Source organism: Protopterus annectens, chromosome 11.part0, assembly GCF_019279795.1.
Source record: "Protopterus annectens isolate FY-2018-M chromosome 11.part0, PAN1.0, whole genome shotgun sequence".
Taxonomy (NCBI): Eukaryota; Metazoa; Chordata; order Ceratodontiformes; family Protopteridae; genus Protopterus; species Protopterus annectens.
The window spans coordinates 245,394,725-245,418,558 of NC_056745.1; the positions used below are offsets into that span (position 1 = coordinate 245,394,725).

Consider the following 23,834-nt stretch of genomic DNA (forward strand, 5'->3'; position numbering starts at 1 on the left):
GGGTGAAAATGGTGTAAACATCAGAATAAAACAATTACACCTCTCATTTTCTCAGTCTTGACATTCACTGGTAGACATTATTATAACTGGGGATTTTACTTTACATAACGTTCAATGAACTAGAGTTATATTAGTGTTAGAAGTGTGTGTGTGTGTGTGTGTGTGTGTGTGTGTGTGTGTGTGTGGGTACAATAATCAGAGTATTTAATGTAGTTCTTAGATCTTCAGCAAACTGTTAGCAGTGCGGGTACTGGTCTCCAAACACCTGGCCAATAAACTGTCATATGACTCCTGTAAAATGCTTCTATCCTAATAGGTATTTATCAAAAAGACCAAAACTAGGCATCCAACTAAATTAATGTTTTATTTTTTACGAAGAGTGTGGCGAGACAAAAAACAAAACTTCAGGTCTACTTTATTTCCTGTTTCTTCCCATCAATGTTCATTAAAATTAGCTAGATGACTTTCACAACTAAACACTTGAACCACCCTTTTCTCTAAAGAATGATTTCCTGGTTAGCTACACACTGCTCTACCCATGGGTAGAGATTTGGCCCTACATGACACAGACCTCACTACTCCCACTTTAATTTACATACATACAGAGGAGTTTGGTTTGAAAATGTAACCCCATTTTCACTATTTCTCTATACAAATTTAGGGTGGTAGCATAAAAGTCTAGAATGGGTGGGGGTAAAATGCTCACATACGAAAAAAAAGTGGCAGAGGGGACAGCCCTCTGCAAATGAAGGCTGAAAATTCATATTTAGTAGGTATCATTTTCAACTCCTTTTGTACTTTTGTGCATTCATTTTTTTTTCTGTGATGAAATAACATTTTACCAAATAGCTGTTTAGATTAGCAGTGATCAACTAAATGCTATTGTACAGTGCATTATCTATAACCTTTAGTATACCCTAGAAAGCAAACATTGAATTATTGGAAAATGTCAGGTAAGCTCAGTTTAGCAACAGGAGGTTAATATATGAGGCTGTGTCTATAGATCTCTACAAGTTAATTTGTCACCTGCATGTGTACATGCATACATACACAAACCCACCAATGACACCCACGTTAAAGTCTGTACTTGCCTCAAATGTCTGATTTTGACAAATGGAAGGAATAAAAATACATACATAACGGTCTGTTAGTGTATTCTACCTCACTGCCATCAGTAAAATGCTGGGTAACCAACTTCAACCTCTCCTGAACTCAACCCCATACAACCACCTACCCACAAAGAGAATTGCCAGCCAATTAGGCACTTTAAAGATTTTCATACTGCTTAAAAGAATGAATAAATAATGGCCACAGTACATTATTTCAGCTCATTTTTGTCAGACCTGCACCCCACACATATGTGTGCACACACACTAAATCTAAGAAAAAAAAATAGCACCATCCTGCTCCTTTGTACTATTTGGCAGTAGCACCACTGAAGAGAAGAACACGGTCATGTCTGAAGAGAGCTAAATTAGTACTATTTAATTTAAAAAAGCTTATAACTTTATTTACCCATGCTTATACTGTTCCAAGTCTCATCCACAAGCCAATGGGCATTTTTCTTTCAGTTCTGATTCAGGCTGCCTCAGGCAGCACACTCACCTGAAGCAACCTAAAGAAATGGGAGATGGCTGCTCACTGCTTTATTTAGCAGCCCAAACACCTCCACTTAAGTGCCATTTCTACCCCTCCTGAAAACAGCATAGCCACCTTTAATACGGTGGTATCTCCTTATACTTTATGGGAGGGATGCCAAAAATACTGGGCTGTTTATAATAGCCAAATTGATTAAGACTTTTTCTTTCTTCTTAACAATGTTAACACCCATCTGCAAGCCCATCCCAAGAATGGCAACATCAAGTTTATTTTTAGAGAGAAAAAAAACAGGTAAAAACAAATAGAAGAACATGCCATTTTTAATTTAGAAGGGCTGCAGTCCAGCAATCTGGTATCATGAACCAACCATGTGTGCTCCACTGTCTCTGGCTGTTGTGAAGTTGCAAAGCTTTTGTACGAGGTGGCAGCCCAGCCACCTTGATTTATTATTTTTTTAAAATAAAAGGTTTATATTACAAAATGGATATTGCATAGGCATATATGTAGATGTATGCAGAACTGCATACGTCTGCCATAAGGATTTACATTCTCTCTGGCTTCAAGAGTAAAGCACTTTGGACAATGGTGGGCATACAACAGCCCAAGTACATGCACCTTTGTAATTTACTCAAGTATGGTGAAAGAATTCTTGGAAGGTTCATTTATTTTTTCTAAATTTTTGAATGAAAAAGACTGCCTTAAGGTATTACTCCTTTGGAAAGGAATATATGAGAGAATACAAAGAAGTTTCATGCTCATCTGAAAAGCATGCAAGCATATTGGCTTAAAATAAGCAAGGACAAATATCCTGTCATTAACTTGTAGTAAGTGCTGGTAGAAAGTAATGCCTATAAGTGAAGTACTAACCTTTGTTTCATTAGCATGCATTAGGCTTGTGATATTTGCCAGTCATGTCTGAAAACAGTTGCTGACCAGCCCACTTAGGTGGCTGAAAAATAAACAAGGCCAAAACCCTGCTTCTGCAACTGTCCTTTTGTAATATGGGGTAATACTTCTGGTAAGCTGCTTGACAAAGGAAAAGTAATAAAGCAATGTTGCCACTATCTGATGTAAGAGAACTTAATAGAGAATTTTTATAAGAAATGTGACTAGCAGTATGTGCAACCATTGTTTTGGTTTGGGTTTTAAATATCTGGTTGAATGAACTTGAATTTTTTTTAAAACGCTTTTACTTTAAAGTTTAAAACCTAACCTTGAGCTTTGCTTATTTGTTAAGCATATGTGGATGATGATGATGCTATTTCCTAGTACTAAGTGAAGTGCAGAAAGAGCTGTGAGAACGTGTTCTAACTTCAGTGAAGCATTAATACATTATACTGTCTTTTCAATGCAACAGACTGACAGTTCTGAAGTTGTCGTTTCTATAAGACACAAGCATTTCCTAGGCATTGTGTTATGATTAGAACTCTGCTTTCAAGTACAGACCTGTACATTAGATCATCAGGTAAAGGAAAATAAAAGGCATTCTAAAACACAGCTCACCTTAAGAAACTAATAAAAGAAATGCCTAAATGTGGCTTTCTGCAGGGGTTCATTTTACACACAAAAACTACATAAACTACATATATATATATATATATATATATATATATATATATATATATATATATATATATGTGTGTGTGTGTGTGTGTGTGTGTGTGTGTGTGTGTGTGCCTCAGCTTCAGTATCGTACAACTATAAATGAATGGTTATTCAAATACAAAATGCAATGCCTAAGTGGGCAAATGCTTCACGGACTATACTTTCTCTACTTGCAACAAAATGGAAATATTAAGTTCACAAATGCTTGAAAAACAAGTAGATGATGCTTGTGCTTTATTAAGGAACAAAAGACAAATGTGTACTGGGAAAAGATAACCTCAGCTTGTTGCAGATGCCTTCGGGATAACATGACAGGAAGCCTAGAGATTAGAAGACAGTACCTGCAGCGCAAAAGGAGAAAAATGGTGTGACCAAAGAGAAGGCCTATGGGACACACGTATTATATGCATCCAAGCCAACACTCTGAAGTTTAGTGAACCAACAATGTTCAGAATCATCTCATTGTTTCAACTGTTCTACAGAGTGAAAAGTAACATTCTGCACAAAGAAAATATACGAATGTAAAGCAACACCTTCTAATCACTGGTGGTCTGTTCAATAATTACTGTTGATATGACAATGTACATGTCCACTAAACAGTAACTCCAGATCAATTAATTGGAAGATCAAAGAAGAAACAGCTTCTTCTCAATGAAAAAACTGCATTACTTCCAGGAAGAGCTGTGGTCAGCTAACTGGGCATAAGCAAATGTAACATCAGCATATGAAGAACATGTCTCATAAGATCTATACTGAGGTTGGTACGGCAGACATTTACCCACACACCTGGTACATTGAGCAACTCCCATAGAACTGCATGCTGGCCAAAGGAAAACACTACAAAACCATCAACAGGTATTTACTGAATTACAACATAATGCCTCACAGCAAGAGGTTCTCTGGTTCAATTCTCGCCTGGGGTGCATTCTGTGTGGAGTCTGCATGTCCCCCCCTGTGTTGGCGTGGATTTCCTCCCACATTTCAAAGACATTCAGTACATGGACTGGACACACTAAATTGACCATAGGTGCGAGTGAGTGGTACGTATGAACTACCAGGGCAGACTTAGCCACCCAGTGGTGTAAACCTTAGCTCGAGATGATTGTCACTGTTGACGTGACACCCTGACCCCATGTGCAAAAATGAGAAAAAAGAGTTGAGGATGGATGGATGGATAGATACTGAACAATGAAGCAGTCAAAGCACATCACTGGTAAACCTCCATCCTTTATGGTAAATATTCATTAACCCAGGGACAAATTCTGGTCATTATCCCCCTAAAGTAAATTGAGCTGATTACCATTTTCTGGTTGGCACAGACAAAATATATAAAAATGCTTAAATAATTTTCAAAACTCCATACAACAAAAGCACATATTAGATGATGACTTCCATAAAATTTTACATAACTAAAAATACCAGCAACATAAATTGCAATTAACTCTTGTTTTGACTCTTTGCAACCTCATCATCTCAGGGCCATTCACTGCACAAAATATGTAAACATTCAAAGAATGGTCAGCTATGTGACACTACCATCCAGTAATGCCTTTAGAGTACAGCCCTATATACTTCAATGTACACATGCTCAGTACAGCAAACCTCTAACCGCCACAGCTTAAAACTCACAGACAAGTGAACCAGTATTGCATAATAATGACTTACTTGTGAATAATGAAATAAGTGCAGTGTACAATAGTAATATGGCTTTTTTGTGCCACATGAGATGATAGACTGTGGCATTCTGAATAATCTATTTTATTTAAATCACTTTGGTGTATAGGTCCAAAAATCCTTTTCAGCTATGGCATGGGCCATGCAGGAAAACATTAATGAACAATGAAAACTACATAAGCAGTACAGTAAAAAACAGTGATTATACAATAAAAATAAATATCGCAAAGAACATTGTAACAGACTATTGTAATTACAACAAAGACAGTCAGTAACATTGGAATCATTACTTAAAGGAATATATTACTTGGGGAAAAGGTTTAAAAATCAGAACATTATGAAGCAACTTCAAAATTAAACAGCTTTACTATGGCAGTGACATTCATAGGCCTAAAATGTCCTTACATTTGGATCCAAAGTTTGTATAATTAGGTTCATTACACATCTGTGTAGGAAGATGTGTTCCAGTTAAGCAGGACCAATTTTGCTACAGGCTATTCCTTTGGTTAATCTAAAGGTTGGGTCAAGCCTGAGGCCACCATAAAGTAACAGCAGGATTCTGTTAGAAACACACATTTTAAGGTTTTGGGCTAATGGTTGAGGGGGTGGGGGGAAGTTAGTTAAGCTGTAACAACCTAAATGTGAGGCCAGTATGGAGGCACAAGAAATGTGATGCCAGTGTGGAGGCATAAGCATGGTTAGGAATCCAACTAGCTTTTGACAGGGGTCAGGCAATGATTTTTAAAATGGTTCACAAGCTGCATTATTCTCTTCACAGCTATCTAAAGGTCATCTATTATGAATGGAATTTAAGTGAACTGACCGAGCATACTTGAATTTGGAAAGGAGAAGACCGAGTCCAACAGCCCTCATGGATTAAAAGTAAGTTGTTTAGATGCTTCTATATCATCCTGTCAAAAGATGACAATATTGAATGGCATAAACATCAAAAATGCCGTACATTGAAACTGTTCTTGTGGGGGCTGCGACCCCCGCCAATTATATACACCAACTCAGAGATCGCACTACAGTGAGGAAAGAGCAAATTTTCTCATCCCCACTGTACCATGATCTCACAACAACACTTTCAATGTATGGCATTTACGACATTATTGCCATTCGATATTTTCAACATGCGATAAGGTGAAGTAGACCCGGTTAGACAGTAGGGTTGTGTAAAATCTTAGCATAACAGTAGATTTCCTCCTCTTCACTGTTGCAGTATTCTTTACAAAATGGTTCCTTCTGCCAAGGGGTAGCATAACATCTGGCCAGCATACCAAAGAATTAGGTTTTTAAGGATGTCATACTTTACATGTTCCCCTCTCATGGTGTATGGCATAAAGGTGACATACGGATGTACCTACCTCTGAACTGAATAGCCCCATAACAAACAAAAGTCCAAGGAGAAAAGGAGGACCATGTGCATCCAGAAGGAAAAAGAAATAGAGAAAAAGTGTGAGGAGAAGGGAGGGAGTGAATATTAAACAGTGAAGAGAAGGACACCTACTGTTATGGAAAGATTTTACACAGTTGTACTATGTCCTTCCATATCACTGTTGCAGTATTCATTACTAAAGAGAGAGAGAATTTGGGGAGGAGGAAGGTCCAGCAGGGCCCTCAAGAAGACCATGCAGAATAGCCCTGGCAAAGTCAGCTCTAGCTCTGGAAACCACATCCAGTTTGTAATGTTTAGTAAAGGTATGGACAGAAATCCAAGTAGCGACCTCAAAAAGCACCAGAGGAAGCCACACCCCTTGTAGAAGTAGAATGAGCCTTGACAGAAGCAGAAGGGCTTTTTCCATGAAAGGAGAAACAAAACAAGATGGTCTTGGAGATCCATGAAGAAATGGTTTGGTTAGAAAACAGCCAAACTTAAGAGGGCTAGAGTGAAAAGAAAAAGTTGGTCAGACTTGTGAATGGCCTTAGTCTTATCCAAATATCGGAGCTGTCTATGCAAACCCATAGCGTGAAGGACTTTCTCACTGGCAGACTGTGAAAAATGTGTGCAAATGAAAAGACTGATTAAGAGAAAATTCATTATCCACATTGGCATAATAGATGGATTAGTCCGAAGACACCCTATCCATATGTAAAACTGAAAAAAGGAGAAACTGCCATAAGGACCTAAAGCTCAGACATCCTCCTAGCTGAAGTATGGGCCAAAAGAAGAACAGTCTTCCATGTACAATGCTGGAAGGAAGATGAATCTGCATGCTCAAAAAGAGCCTGAACCAATTTTTCAAGAGCAAAATTAAGATCCCAAGATGGAGGAATAGGCTTCCTTGAAGGATTAATATGAAGGATGCCTAGAGGCCAAAGAATGAGCCAGAGCCAGGCAAGAAAAATAGCTGAAAGATGAAATTTAACTAAAAGGTATACCAATCCAGCATGGAGCAATTCACACACAGAACAAGAGGAACCTGGATAGAAAATGTATCCTGGTTATGAGCAAGGCACCAGACCAAAAATTTCTTCCATTCGCACACACAGGATTTCCTGGGTAGTAGGTTTCCTGACCTCCTGCAGAACCCGAAACACATCCTCAGGAAAAAGGTGTCTAAAAGGGGTCAAAACCCTATCACCTACAGTGTCAGCTGAAGTAAGCAAGTGAGGATGGTTGAGAGACCCCTTGTCCTGTGCGAGTAGGTCCACCCTGTAAGATAACTAGTGGTGATTACTTTTGGCTAGCTATAGATGGGAAAACCAATGCTGTCTTGGCCAAAAGGGAGTCACCAGCAAGATTTTGGGTGAGTCCTGTTATACCTTGAGCTGAAGCCTCGATATGAGAGGAACAGGAGGGAAAGCATAGAGTAACATCCCTTTCCAAAGAAAAGAGAGGGCATCCACCTTGCATGCCAGAGGACCTGGGACTCTGGTGCAAAAAGAGGAAGTTGTTTGTTCAAAGGGGAGGCAAACAGATCTACCTGAGAAGTACGCCACTGGTGGACAATGTTCAAAAACACATTTCTGTGAAGCATCCACTCATGAGTCTGTGCTATGTACCTGCTGCTCAGAGAGTCTGCCACAATGTTTAGTTCTGAAGGAAAATAAACAGTCACTGTAGTATTGTTTGTAAAGATTTTGAGAAGCCCTAGAAGAAAGAGGATGGAAGCCCTGAAGAGCAAGTTAAACTCTCCCCTCCTTGATGTTGAGATGGTCTACCCTCTGAAGAATGGGCCAAAGACCCTGAACCTTTACAGGGCTGAAAGAAGCACCCCACCCTGTGTCTGAGGCTTCCGGAAAAAAATCCCAAGAGGGGACTGGGAGCTGAAAAGGAAGCCCTAGGTTGAGAGACAGCTGATGAATCCACCACTGAAGTTCTAGCCTGAGGCATGGAAGAGGAGGAACTAGAAAGTCTAAAGGATGACAGTGTTGAAGCAAGACTGCTTTTAGGAATCACTGTAGCTTCTTCATATGGAGTTTGGCTAGAGGAAGCATATGGATGTTGGAAGCCATGTAACCAAGAGCCCTTAGGAACTCTGCTGGCTATAACAGAGACCAGAGGAAGGAGGGATTGAAAAAAAAGGCAATTAGAGCCAGAGCCTTGGGTGTTGGCAAGGAAGACAGCATATGAATGGTCTGCAGCCTGCAACTGAAAAAAAAAACATGATGCTGAGGAGTCGTCAGGAAGGATTTTTGGAAACTTATTGTAAACCCTAGGCTTTTTGCAAGCGGTAAATAGAATAGTGGCGGTCCTGAGTCAAGTTCTCCAGGGAGGAAACCTTAAGCAGGTTTTCCAGGTAAGGAAAGATCTGTATACTCCTCATCCCGCAAAAGGTAATCATAGGAGTGAAGCATTTGGTGAAGATCCTTGGGGCAGTAGGAGGGCTAAAGGGCAAAGTAGAGAATGGAAACTGTAAGAATTGACAGAGAAATGAAAACATTTCCTGAAAAGGGGATGAATAAGGATGTGAAGGTAGGCATCCATGAGATCCGGAGAGACCATGAAAGCCTGAGGAAGAAAAAGAGGAAACAGAGTTTGAAGGGACAGCATTCAAAAAGAAGGGATCTTCAGAAAGGTCTTGACCTGAGGAAAGTCCAGAATTGGCCTCCAGGTGCCTTCTTTCCTGGGAACCAGAAACATTCTGGAATAAAACACCTTCCCCCTTTGAGGAGCAGAAACTGCTTGGGTGGTGCCTTGAAATAAAAGACACTGAATTCCCTCTGAAAAAAGGGCAGCTGTTCCTGAGGAGGTTGATGAATGCCTAGAAAGGGATTTCTATACCATGAAGTATCCCTGACAGATGATGGACAGAACCCGAGAGTCCCGAGTGATCCTTAAATTGGGAAGAGACAGGCAAAGATGAAAAGACAAAGGGACCGGACCTAGGATGGAGGAAAGAAGATATAGAACATGTCTTGTCTAGAAAAGGAGTCTTCTGAGTAGTAGCAGTCTGAGAAGACTTAGGAAATCTTTTTACCTTTGGGAGGAGGGTGAGACTGTCTACATATAAAGGCAGGCTTAGATGGATAATTCCTCTGAAATTTAGGAATAGAGGAAAGAAAAATATGCTTAAATTCTTGCAAGGACTTAAAAAGCTTAGCAGCCACAGAACCAAAGAAATTTTTACTATCAAGGTGATCATCCATCAATTTAGCTTTAATATCATCAGGTACAGGTTGGAGGCAAAGCTAAGAATAATGCCTCAACACAGAAACAAAGGCAGCAGAGCTAGAAGAAAGATTAGCTGCATCATAACTACATTTAATATGATGACAGGCCACTTGAGACGACCCCAACACAGAGAGCACCAAAAAGCTTCCCCTCAGAATCACTAAGGTCAGAAATAGCTTGATAGGCCTGAGAAAGAAGAGCTAAGACATATCTGGTTGTATGGGTCTGATAATTAATAGTCAGAAAGGTCAGGGTGGCAGCAGTGTACAGATTTTTGCCCAGACATTCCATGGCCCTACTGTCCTTGTCAGAAGGAAGCAATTCAGCAGAAGGCAATAGTTTGGAGGGTTTATCAGAACAGACAGGCACAAGGTGGGGGGGGGGGGTCACAGCAGAAGGACATTTGTAAAGAAATCAGGCACCTTATAAAACCACTCAGTTCTTTAGGGGCTGGAGGCTGGGAGTCAGGAGCCTGACAGACTACTGAAAGAATGCTTAACAGAGCAGCTAGGACCAGGGGGACAGCAAAGGGCTTATGGGACTCCATACAGAGGAGTTTATAATATCGGTTCTGGATGTCAGAAACCACAGTACAGTCCCATTTAAAAAATCCATCATACAAGAGACAGTATCCCCAAAGAAAGTTCCTCAAAGAAAGAATATGATAGGAGTAAGCCAAGACTCCGTCCCCAGAGTCTAGTTCCTCATCAGAAGAATCCTTCTCCCTAGGCCTCTTATGAGGAGTAAATGACCAATGGGGGGGCAGGAACAGAAACTCCCTAGGAGGCTTCAAGGCCATGAATGCATTAAACAACCCCTGTGTAAAATCCTGCCACTCACACTGGGGATCTTTGGGAGTAGGGGAAATAGGTTTTGTTTTCTACTTCTTTTTCAAAGGGACATCAACTCTAAAGACCTTAGGAGATTTGGACCCTTGTCGACATTCAATCCACATTGTGGGAATTCATCCCCAAACAAGAATCTGTGGAACATCCCTCAGTCTCTCTGATATGATAAGCCTAAGTTCCTCCTCAACATCAGCCATTGACATCTGCAGAGCTTCCAAGGATGTGCAAGAATCTGCATCCATGCTGGCCTCCAGAACAGTCATGGCAGAGGAATCCAATGGAACAACTGGATGACCCTCAGAGTTTTCACCAGCCTTGAGAGAGAGAGAGAGATCTGGGGGAGGTAGTACAGCAGCTACATCTGACCCGACTTTTTTGGTCTTCTTCCTGGCAGATGGCTGACCCTTGGGATGAGACAATTTTGCATCACACCCTGCTCTGACTTAAGATGCTAGTTTCCTAGGTAGATAGACAAGGAGAGATGACTATGAAGGTTCTTAGGGACAAATGCTTGAGAAATTGAGCATTAAGTATAGTTATGAGGAGCACCCAAGCAAAACAGACACTGTTCGTGACCGTCTTTATGGGGAATCTGTCTCCCATACTAATGTTTTCCTTTTTTGAATGACATGTAAACTTGCAACTAAAAGAAAAAACAAGATAACCACCCAACGGGGCACTTATCTGAAAACAGCTTTGGGGCATTCAGACCGATGATCCAAGATGGCATCAAAGTTGGTCTGAGGTAGGTACATCTGTATGTCACCTTTATGTACTATACCATGAGTGGGGATAATCTGTGTGATGTACAATGTCCTTGAAAACCTAAAGCTTTGGTATGCTGGGCAGACACTGGGCTACCCTTTTCAGGGGATCCTTTTAGTAAAGGATACTGCAACAGGGATATTGAACAACATACTCTGCAGCAACATTTGACTTGCTTAAGAACTTTTGCCAATGCAACATTCAGCATATTTGGGTGCATCTGTCCTGGGTGCAAGATTCTGAATGGCAGGCATGCTTTAGCACTCCATGTGTGATTTCATGCATTACTGGCAGTCAAATTTGAATACAGATAACACATTTTTTGCCAGGGCTGAAGTGCTCAGTGCGCCTTGTTAGCTCTAGCAAACTGCTTGTTACAAATGTAACAAGCAGTTTTCTATAGTTTAAAGAGGAGAAAGGACCTTAACAGGAACAGAAGGCCTATGCTCATCATCATCTAATATGGATAGCTTGGGTTTGAGAATACTGTAAGGGGAAAAGGCAAAACACAAGATCACAGTGAATTTCTTACAGTTCTTTCAACTGCTTATCAAAATATCTTTCTAATAACATCTTCCACATTGGAGTTGAGCAAAATTTGTACCAAAACATATAAACCCACAGATGTGTACAAAATGTTGCCTCACTAGATTTAAGGTGGAGGTTATTTTACTATTGGTTGTCATTTAAGATAAATGTGCAGTTTATATTTTTACTAAAAATAACAGAAAATAATATAGATTTGTTAAGGCATTGCCTATTTTGTCTTGAAAATATATTTTTATTGTATGCTATTTTAAGGTAATATGGAAAAGCATGGAGGCATCCACGCTTAGGAAGCAAAGCAAGTTACATTGTTAGTTGATGTAAACTTGCTGGTGCAATGCATTTTCAGAAGAATTATTAATAAGAACTGCAGCAAATGCCCAAAGTATTATCCTTTTTTATTTAAGAAAATATACATAACTGTAGCTTTGTGGAGCTAAAGAAATGTTTGAAGTTCTTCGTCCTTCCTGTTGCTAAATTTTGCACATTACATTATAAAAGCAGAACTAGTTTTACAGCAGTGGACATCACAATATAGCACTCTTTCTTGTCAGTAGTGTGTGCACAGAATGCAGAAGTGCAAATCAACCACAACTACTTAATTATAAAGCTTGGCATGAGCATTCATGTAAGGGGAACAGCTCTGCAGTGTCTACTGTTCATATTATTCAATATTATCATCGCATATTTAACAGAAGTTTTAAATACTTTGTACCTTATCTTCTACATGGCACAAGAAATGGAACAATATTCACATAAATAGCTCCTTAATGCTTAAATATTACCATTTGGATTTATTAATAATATATGGAACATAAATGTCTTTCTAAAACCACTGCACCCTCCCCCTTGTGGAAGGGGAAATAAGCATTAACCTGCAGTCTTGCAGGAATGCAACAATAAACTTAAGTACTACAGCAAATGACAATGCAGTTCAACTAAATAAAAAGAATGTAAAATGTATAAACAGTTAAATTTTTAACACTGAAGTACACTCTTCACACAGAGCAAAAGTTCATTAGGAAATATAAAATAGAGACCCTTACCTTAATAACCCGAGTGTCTGTCATGGTGGAAACTGAAAGGTCTGCATCCGTTTGTGTAGAAGCACAAATAACTTCACAGCTGGCACAAAAAAGTGAAAAGTATGGTTTTACAACCCAAATAAATCAATACTATTGTTCAGCAATTTGACATTTCCATCAGTGACCAGTGGATTTAAGCAACAGCAATACTGCCCCATTCCATTACTACCTTCTGAAAGATACGAAAGCAGCCGCATGATGAGTATGCAAAAAAGACTTAGGAAAATGAGACAGACCACAGAAGAGAGAGAAACAAAGATGGGAGTGTGTGAAGTGAAAAAAAATGTTGTTTGCAATGCAAAAGTTTTGCGTTGGTCTATTTATAGATGTTGTAACACATCACTGAATCACCATGTTTTACTTAAAAGTATAGTATATATTTAGTATTTTAGAAAACATGCTCTGCTGGATAAACAGTTTTCCTCTCCTCTTCTCAGAGAGTAGTAGTAAACAGATGAAATTTGTATTCTTACCACTGTTGCTTCTATCCTAGAATATTTGTGCATTTGCCTGATAGATGCAAAACCTAGCTGTCTACAGCTGCAACGCACTGGCTTGGATACCAGCTGTGATACTGTCTCAAATATGTTGTTCTGTGCTAATAATCACAGTGAAAACAAAATGGGGAACAACAGAGTTAATACATACACATAAAAACTAGACCAAACAAACACTGAAAGGATCCATATTAAGGAAGTAATAAATAATCTGCCATACATTTAATATGCATACTACAGGTTTGATAAAGAACATTGCAGAATGCTGACCTCAAATGACTATCAAAAGAATAGATCTACTATCATTTTAAGAGGGAGAATTCAGATGGTGTAGCAGAAATTAAACATGGTCAGACATGAGAACTGTTTACAATTAATGTGTTGTAATACAGTGCATCTCAAATGATGAAACAAAATCAAGGAAGTGGCTTCATCAACACAGACCCATCTTGCCATTAGAGTAAAAAAGTTAAAAGGAATCGAAGACAAAAGAGCAGTGAAGTCAAGTCGATCAACAATGGTGGTATTTCCCCCACTGGGTAGTGGAACGAAAATTAGCAAGCTCAACAAAACAGTCTTCAACTAAAATAAAGCTCAATAAAGAAAGGTGAAAAAAAGCTCAGAAGAGCATACTTTGTTTTGCCCTAAAACAACGTAACCTTCTTTACTATGTTTAAGAGGTAATACGTACCGGTACCACTGTAGAGCAGAACATTTTTGCACAGGCAGTGCAATATTCTGTATGCTTTCAGTCACTAATGCTAGCATACCCTAGGAAAAGGGTGGATATCCTGGAAAGAGGGATTCCACCCTAAAGCTGTCTTACTGGAAGACCAAGTGGTAAGATGACAGCTTTGTCAAACTAAACTTGCATGCTGTGTTACTGAGCAAGTTCAACAATATTATATTATTTGGAGTCGTGTGATGTCACTTTAGAGCAGCATTCGTTTTGAAAGCTACAGAACACAATCAGACACATATTGAGAAAACACAGATGAAGCACAGTAGAAACAGTTGGGTAATCAGAATATTAAATGCATCACCAGTAAAGACCAGTATTGGCTTTGTATGCAATGGCATACAAATTAAATTCTAAGGGGTAGCATTTTGCTCAGTCCAAGTATTGTATTCTGTCTTTAGAGCTTAATACAGACACTTAATTTAAGCAATGTATAAATACACTATTCAAGACAGGTTTATTTTCTTCCAGAACAAAACGCGATGTATTTACTTTTTATGTATTCCATTTGCATCCTGAGAGTCCAACTGAGCTCAATGAACCTCTCTTCAGGGAAGAGGACCAGAAAAACTCTACAATGTTGATAAGGAATGCATGAAAATATGACAACTTCAGGACATTGAAATCATAAATAGATCCATAAATTACAATGGTGCAAATGGCCCAAAAATTTGAAAAAGTAAAAAATAATAAGCAATGTTTGTTCATATACGCACACACAGTTAGCAGAAAACACATTTGAATGCGTGCAGTATATGTCTTTGGAATATCAACTTTAAAATACTTGAAGATTCTAAGTCCAAGAATATTCCAAACTGAAAAACCTGATGGAAAATATGACTGGTCTAGATCAACAGAAAGAAGTATGGGTACAGCCCTTACGAAAGAATGGATTACATGGCGAGGGGCAGAGAGAAAAGGATGTTACTGATATAACAAGTGGTGACCAAATTGCAAACAGCTTTCCAAAGAGCAAACTGTTTCAAAGGAAAGAAGAGGAACAGCAGATGTGACTGTACATATGAAAAAGTGTGACGTGAGAATTGCCAAAAAACATTCGATATGAGCATACTTAATGCAAAGGCAATAACAAGAAAAGGAAGGTGGTTTGACCAGCCTAACCAAGCCACATGTGATGCTTAACTGGAGGACTGTAATATACCACACAGTATATAAGCAGAAGGAAGCATTCCTCTCAAAAATGATAGTATTATACACGTATACAGAACCATCCTGATTGGCTGTACAGAGACTGCATGAGATGCATATAGCACCAAGCATTAAAGACCTTGGCTAAGAAACATTGTGTGGTGGCTGAATGGAACTAATTTGTCAAGCAGCTAGTCAAACAGTATGTTAAAAGACTTTTTGTCACCCATGTTATTGGTATTACCATGAATCCCAACAATATAACTATTCATTCTGTCTGAAGTTGTAAATGGGAACAGGGAAAATAGATAAAGCCAGTAAAATCTTTGCAAATTTGGTATGGTGCATTATGACACATGCAGCACGGAGAGAGGTGATTCAGTTTTGGATGAGCTATAATGCAGCTCACTCCTGGGTACAGTACACAGTATTTTCACAGTGAGGGGTCTTGCTGCTGATGTGCTGTGATAGTGAGAGAGAAAAAAATGCACATACCAAGAGGGTAGCAGTGCCATTTAAGGAACCACCAAGTGAGGGCTAAGACAGGCTGTAAATGGAGAAAGTGCATTACTCCTTGTGGAATTTCAGTAATTCTGAATGGTCTGTAGCAAAATGGTGCTGTTATACAGAGGAAAAAAGGGTTAGCCTAAATTGACTAATTACTGTCTATATAAGAGTGGGGTCCCTGAGGGGAGTGAAGTTTCACTGGTAACCTGTGTAATGTGGTTCTGGAGTGAAGAAGGATCCTGGGGTATATGGAATGAGGGGCAGACTTGGACTAAAGGCCCATATTTTCAGGTGCAGGAGTACACCTGTAGTGTCAACCGGTGCTCTGCTAGTACAGGACGAGGACAATACACGTTATAATATGTGACACTCTAGAGACACAGGAGGTACTGAGCTGTGGCACTGTGTACACACAAATAAAAAAAAAGAAAAAGACAGCACTCAGAGGTGAAAAATGATTTATTCCTTTCCCTTCTATTCAGACTGGTTTCAGTAACCAACCTTCTTCAGTGATAAAACATACATGATACAGGGACAGTTTTTTTTACATATTGTATATCCCCAATTATGACATCACTTCCCCCATTAATTCATTTAAGTCTCCAAACACATTAATCATTAAAAAAAATAAACATTTTTAATGTAATATCAGATGCTTTAGCCAAACTTCCATTAATATCATATGGTTGCTTGTAAAGTTACCAATAAAGGTCCATAATAAAAAGAAAAAGACCCTCATAACTTGTCATTTAGTCCAGGATGAAATAGGGCACCCAACTTAATAATCCATTTTCTTTCCTTTTGGGTTAGTATAGTATGCTGTGTACACACACACAGGAGGTACTGAGCTGTGGCTCTGTGTACGCACAGGAGGTACTGAGCTGTGGCGCTGTGCATCAGGCCATCCTGGAAGGGTTTACAGCAAATCTGAACTTAAAACTGGGAGGGAGGGTTATCACTACTGTTGCTGCAGCCAAAGGTCCAAACAGAGGACTGCTATCTAGGTCTGGTGGCTGTGGGATGTGAGAAGTCATCAGTTTCAGTGACCAATGCCAATTTTCCCTGGGAACAGAAGTTCCATTATTTATGTATTTATTTGGTACGTTAAACCAGTTTGTTGTTTCATAAATTTCATGTTGGACACCTTACAGGTAATGAAAGGATGGAACAAAAGGTGGTGAAGGCTCAGATAAGGGGAGGATTTTTTCAAGCTACAAAACAGATGGGTAGGTCAGGAAAATTTAAAGGGTTAAATGAACAAGATTGGATGAAAATGTACAAGTAGACTATTAAATTCCTGACATCAAATGCAACAGAGATGAGAGCTAAGAAAAGAGTGAGTAAAGGGAAATCACAGTTGTACAAGTAAACTTACCATAACTGCACATGCTCAAATGATCACTGTGCAGTAGCCTTAGCTATACCCGCCCAGGATACAACAGCTGGCCAGCATCCAAAGTTTCAGGGCACCTTCCACGTGTCCAAACTGCCATTCAGCTTGAGCTGAACAAACTAAAAAGGCAACTTTGAGCACAAAGCCCTTCAGAAATTTCATGCCAACATAGAGAGAGAAGCTGTGTGCAGAAAGCACAACGCTAGGAACAAGAAAAAAAAGTAAGTCTTGAAATCCTGGCATAAACCAACAAAAAACAAGGGGGTGGAGGGAGAGAACAGCTACTGCAGTGGTGACTAAGTCTGATAAGTTCAACATTATTTAAAGAAAGCACTTGTATTATTGTAATAAATAATCCAGGTTCAGTAAGCGTTCATGCAGCCTTGTCATTTTAGCTTTTCCAAAAAGCCATAGATTAAGCCAAGACACTAGTAGACTGGATCCTGGCCTTACCTGGAATAGTTTTTGTGAGCATAACAAAAGGTAATAGCGTTGGACAACAATTTGGAAACAGTATGTTTTGACACAGGTTGTCACTGCTCATCTAAACAAGAAATGAAAAATTGATCCAAAGATCTGAAAGATTTAGTTCTTAAAAGATAGCACCTGACTTGGCTGGAGTATCCTTTTCTCCCTCATTTTTAGGTTCAAGAAAGGATACAGGGAGATGGATAGTTTGGCTTAAAGTAAACTCAGATACCACTTTAGACATCTAAGAAAGATTAGTTCTCCAAGAAACATTGTCCCTGTTTAAAATGGGATTGGGATGACTTACCATAAGAGCCTGCAATTTAGATACCCTTCCTAACAAAATTAAGTTCCCAAGTAGGGGTCACTGACTTTTTTGTAGGCCACTTAGGCAAAACCCCCTTCAAAAATATTCTGACATGAGACTGCATTGTCATAGGATGATCCATGGGCAGACATGCTGAAATGACTGATAAATGAACCCTCAGAGGAGAAAGGCCATAGAACAGTAACTTACACAAATACTATAAAACCTGACAACTAGCCCTGAATGGGTGCTGGTTATGCTGTTGGCACCAACTTTTGCATTTGTTAATATACAATTTTTCTAGTAGAGGTTTTGTTTTTGCCTCCATTAGTACCTACTGCACATCCTCAGTAAAGGGATGTCAATAGGGAACTAATCCAGGCAGTCAACTGAAGTTGATTGATGTCGGTATGTAGCAAACACTGACATTCTTGTGAGTAGATCCAATCTGTGAGGAAAAGAAAGAACCATGGCTGCCTGGGCTAGAAGGGAGTGGCCACAGTGATCTTGAGGGATTCCTTCTGATTCTTCAGAAGCACTCAGGATGCTACTGGAAAGGGGGGGGCATTCTTGTCTAAAGAAAAGGAATGGCATCTGTCTTCCAGGCTTTCTTGCATGGAGTCCTGGTGCAGAATCTTGCCAGGATTGTTCTGAGAGGAGACAAAGTGGTCTACTTGAGGAATTCCCTACAGAAAGATCAAATCTTGAAAGAACCCCTGATCTAATTTCCATTTGTGAGGCTCTGCCCTTGTCTTGCTCAGCTTGTTTACCACAAATTGTGCTTTGACAAAATGTAGGATGCCTGTGAAATTGTGCTGTGAAGCTATAGCCCAAGCTAACATAGCTAGTCTGCAAAGGGAATAAAATCTGGATCCCCCCTTCCATGTTGATGTATCACATGTGTGTGGTACTGTCTAACAACTTGAATGTGGAGTGCCTTGATCGGGGCAAGCATATCTTCGATATTTATGTGTTTGCATCTGTTCTTGGTGTCTCACAGAGACCTTGCACTTTTACCCCTTCTGAAACTGCTCCCCAGGCAAAGTCAGAGGCATTTGTCATGACTGACTACATTTCAAAAGGGAAGGAGAACAGGAGACCTGGCTTTATTTTAAGATATATTGTTATCTCCACCATATGACTTCACTTCTGACAAATCCCCAGCACTGTGATTTGAAAAGACCAAGAGTGTTGGTGCTAGGAAGAGAGAGAATTGAAATGCCACTGTATCTTTCTCATGTAGAGTCTTGTCAGGGGTATCATGAGAATCATAGATGCCATGAGATGCAAAATCCAGGGTTACTCCCTCACAGAGACTGACGTGTGAGTAGAAAATCCTAGAGAGAGAGAGAGATCTAGATATAGAGCTATTTTCGCCTGTGGAAGAAAAGCTCTCATGTGTCTATTTGACATCCCCGGAACACAATCCTCTGTTGAGGAGTCAGAAAGACTTTTGAATGCGCTCTTGGAATCCCAGCCTGTCTAAAAGATCTTTTACCCAAGAGAGAGATTCTTGACACTTGGAAAATGATTTCAAAGATAATCAAGTGGTCCAAATATGGTAAAATGTGGATACTTTGTAGTCTGCAATGAGTTATAACTGGAACTAGACACTTAGAAACACTCCTGGTGCGTTAGATAGTCCAAAAGATGAAACATAGAACTGATAATGTTATCCAGACACACACAACTATAAGAAATGTCTGAAGTCTGGACTATTTGGGATGTGATAAGCATCTTTTAAGTCAAGAGTTACCATGAAATTTGAAAGAGGAAGAATAGAACAGGTAGTACAAGTGACACTATTTTGAATTTGGGCACAATCACAAACAGGTTTAGGAAAGATTAATCCAGAACTGGTCAAGTATTTTTTTTCACTGGTATTATGAACAACCTTATATAAAACCCTCCTTGAATAAAAACCCTTCCTCCACCTGGGAGACAGAAACTGGTTCTATCACTCATTGGGACAGTGTGTGATGAAGAACTGGTGGAAACAAGACAGTCAGATCTGGAGGACATCGAATGATTCCCCTAGACAGGAGGAATTTCCTACCACTGCCTTCTGTAACCCTGATGAATGATCTTCAGAACTTACTTGTCTGAAACCATCTGTTGCTAAAAAGTAAAATGGAGACTCAGACTTTCCTGAAGACAAAAATGGCTAGGGTGCAGGGGGGGAGGGGGGGATGGGTCACAAATCTTTTGAAAAGTTATTCTGACTTGTTCGACTTTTCTTGGTATTGGGTGGTTCAAGAGGTGATCTTGGAACCCCTTCATCATTTCTTCTTAAATGTCTGTTTACCTTATTTTGAGACTATTTTGTTTTTTTTTTGCAAAAAGTGGATGAGGGGTTACAGTATTCCTTAGAAATTTTGGAAGAGGAGGGCTGAAAATTCTTGGAGATGTCCTGGAACAGCTTACCTGTTTCAGCACCTGTTGAAGGCCTCTGCAGCACAGGGGCCAAAGACTAAACCTCTATCCAAAGGAGAATTTAAAATCTTATTTTCAACATATGTGAGGTTCTGAGAATGCAGTCATGCAACCCTTCTCTAAACAGTATCACCAGTGTTATACACACACTGAAAACAATGAGTAGTGACCAGTGCAATAGAAGAAACTAAATTAAAGTAAAATTTTCCTCACAGAAGAGATGGCAGATAAAGTATTCCTCATACTTTCAGAATTACTCAGAACAAACATACGAGCCTGACAATTCAAAATTCTGAAAATCAAAGTTGCAGAAGTGTAGATTTTTCCCCATACTTGTCTAAAATTTTCCCATCCTTATCAGAAAAGAGTAGGATTGGAATAAAATGTTTAGAGCAGTGGGATCAAGTAAAGCTGGGTCAGATTTGGGAAGAGTATACAAAAACTTAAAAGCGAGGAACTTTATACATAATATCAGCTTTTTAGGGGCAGCTGACTGACCATCAGGAAACTGCAGGCAGAAACATCTTTTAAAGCAGAAAAAACTAGAGGAATGAGTGCAGTTTCTTGAAATTCCTTCTTTAACAACTCTGCATTTTTTGAGAGGTTGAGAAATCTCAGTGTTCTCCCACAGAAAACACTGACACATTCTGGGAATCCTCTCAGAGAAAGAAATCCCCTACAGGAACACTCAAACTAAGCTCTCCTCTGAGTCAGAATGAGAAGTTTGAGGAGAAAAACTCTGCATCCATTCCTTCTTTTTACTGTTCAGATTCAGAATCATGAATCTCTTCATGAAAAAAAAAAATTATTAATAAAATAAAAAAAGAAAAAAGAAAAAAAAATACTATCTTGTTTGCTCGTTTCCCACCTTTTCTAGCCAGTCCAGATCCCAGGCTTTGCTTGTCTCAGGACTTTATTTTCTGTGCTCAGAGCTATCCAGACCTTGCTGTGGTAGAGGGAAGTCCTACTGCTTATCAGTGGGAGTGGTGAGCATTGTACTGCCTATGTAACACTAGAGGAGTGGTTTCCAGCTCTGAAATTGTATTAGCTGATTTCTATCCCTTTCCACTTTCTGACTTAAAAACGCGTGTTTGCACATTTTTCGCATCGTGCAGCACAGCAAGGCTACAGTTAAACTATTCCAGGTGCCAGAAAGTCTGCCCTTCAAATTTTCCCTTAGAACTAGCTGGTTTCTCAGTAGTAGCACTAAAATCTAAACCCCTGTGACTAGCACTTGCTCTAGAACCTGCTGGAAAGCACTAGGAAGCCTGAAACTGATACAAGCACTCAACTCTCCTTGTCAATAAGGAGAAATTAATCGTAGGCACTTAACAGCCTATAATTGCAAAGTACCTTGCAAAGGTAAGGGAAAACAGCTCTTATACTTTACAAAAAAAGCACCTAAACAGGCATGTCCAAGGGTCAGCTTCCGGTGATTTCTCCTGTCCACCTGGTGAATCTGGGTATACTGGGGCACACACCACACCATCAACACCCACACATAGCAACACTAAACCCACTGCCTCATGTACACAGACAACCCTCTTCTCCTACCACCTAACACTACGACCTGCGAGAGATGCACTTATATAGCCAAACTGGAAGCAAAGCTCTCTCTGGCCAAGATTGTGCTAGACAGTCAAGAGGAGAAGGTTAACACCTGCACTACACCTCAAACAACTCATAACCCTTCAAAACCCACAACATCAACATCCACACATAGCAACACTAAACCCACTTATGCAGTGGCCCTTAACATTAACCTACCCAAGCAAAAAGGACCTCTGAAGCTGAAACGCAAATAAACTCCAGTCACAACCATAGTGACACACAGCTCACAACACCAGTGTGCCACCCAACAGCAGCCCCTAAGGCAAGACAATGTACCCAACACGTTAGTCATAGGTGACTATAGTCAAGCACACTTTGTACCACTCACCAGGCTGAACAAGGAGAAAATTACAGTCAGCTGCCTGTCAGGTGCCAGGATCCACCACATAACACATGCACTCAAGTCACTCCACAACAAGTACAAATACGATTCTGTCATTTTCCATGCTGGAGTAAATGACTTGAGACGTACCTCCCTGGACTACATGAAGAGACACATGGAAGAGCTCTCGGATTATGTGGCCCAGGCAGGTATGACCCTAGCCCTGAGTAGCATTCTGCCTTCGCCCAGAATGATACCACAGTACAAGGACAAAATGATTGACTTCAACAATTGGCTATGTTTCTGGTGTCATTCAAAGGGGATCCAGTATCTGTCTGCCTGTCTAACACATGATTGACAAACCATGATGCTTTGCCAGAGATGGTCTGCATCTGTCACTCCTGGGATTCAGGTTATTGGCTAAAGCTCTTACCACCCCTATAGTGCCTTTTTTAGGCAAGGTTCAAAGAACAAAACCACTACTGACAGATACAATCATGCAAAATCTGAAGGTAATGCTACTCAATGCTAGAAATCTAAACCTCAAAATGCACTCTCTCGAGGCACTCCTAAAAATGGAGAACATCAATATCTGTGCAGTAACTGAGACTTGGTTCAAGGCTCCACAGGGCACCCCTGCAATACAAGGCTACAACTCTTACCACACTTTTCGGTCACAAAACCAAGACCGAAACACTAAAGGTGGAGGAGTGTCCATATTCACCAAGGATATTCACACTTCCAGGCTAGTTGCCCAACACAATGCATCTGAAATTCTCCAGGTGCAACTAACTAGGTAAGACTATCCAAATTGCAGCATGCCCCAAGATTCTCACTATACCTTTCTAAACATTCTGGAAAATATTAAGATACAACCAAACACACTAATACTGGGTGATTTCAACTACCCTGCCATTAACTGGGAAAACTACTCTGGTACCAACTCCTTTTCCCAATGATTCTTGGAATTCATAAATTCCAACGCCCTGGATCAACTAATCCATTGTCCCATCAGGGGCTCCAATATCCTAGAACTGGTCATTACCAACATGGGAGATAGATGCTCCACACCAGTGGTCACCCCCTCATTGGTCAGGTCTGACCATAAGAAAAGCACCCTTGACATCCACATCCCACCCCCCGTAAGGAAAGCTCTTTAAAAAAAACTTCTCCAAAGCCAACTTCATGCTACTGAAGTCAGAAGTGACAAACTTCATGACACCTATGCAGACGGGATCTGAAAGTCTGCAGAATCCTACACCAAAGCACTGTACGAGCACATCCACTCATGCATGAATCATGCCATCCCAAATAGAACCAAGATGCTCTCCTCCAGAAAAAGGAAGCCAATCTGGTGGTCCCCTGCTATAAACAAACTATACAACAGAAGGAAGAAACTGTTGCAGAAGAGAGGAAAATCCCAGGATGCAAAAAACTCCCTCACCAGCCTGAGTAAGAAGCTGAGATCCCTCATAAAATCCTCAAAAGATAGTTACGAAAATAAAATTGCCAAAGATTCCAAAGACAACCACAAGGCCTTCTATAGTTATGTCAAGAATCTAAATGGCAATGCTCAGATCTGCTCTGAGCTTCAACAGAATGGCATTAAATATACTGATCCCAAGGATATTGCCAATATCCTGGCAGATCGATTTAGTGCCTACTTCA

General features: G+C 39.9%; 1 protein-coding gene across 6 annotated transcripts in view; it reads right to left on the reverse strand.

The window, feature by feature from the left end:
* The window catches only part of IRAG2 (inositol 1,4,5-triphosphate receptor associated 2), a 1,240,358-nt gene that overhangs the window by 357,386 nt on the left and 859,138 nt on the right, over positions 1 to 23,834 (reverse strand). For all 6 annotated transcript variants that reach the window (XM_044087670.1, XM_044087672.1, XM_044087673.1 and 3 more), the window contains one exon: positions 12,702 to 12,780. In XM_044087670.1, coding sequence (XP_043943605.1) covers positions 12,702 to 12,780 — 79 coding nt within the window. The remainder of the gene's footprint in view (positions 1 to 12,701; positions 12,781 to 23,834) is intronic.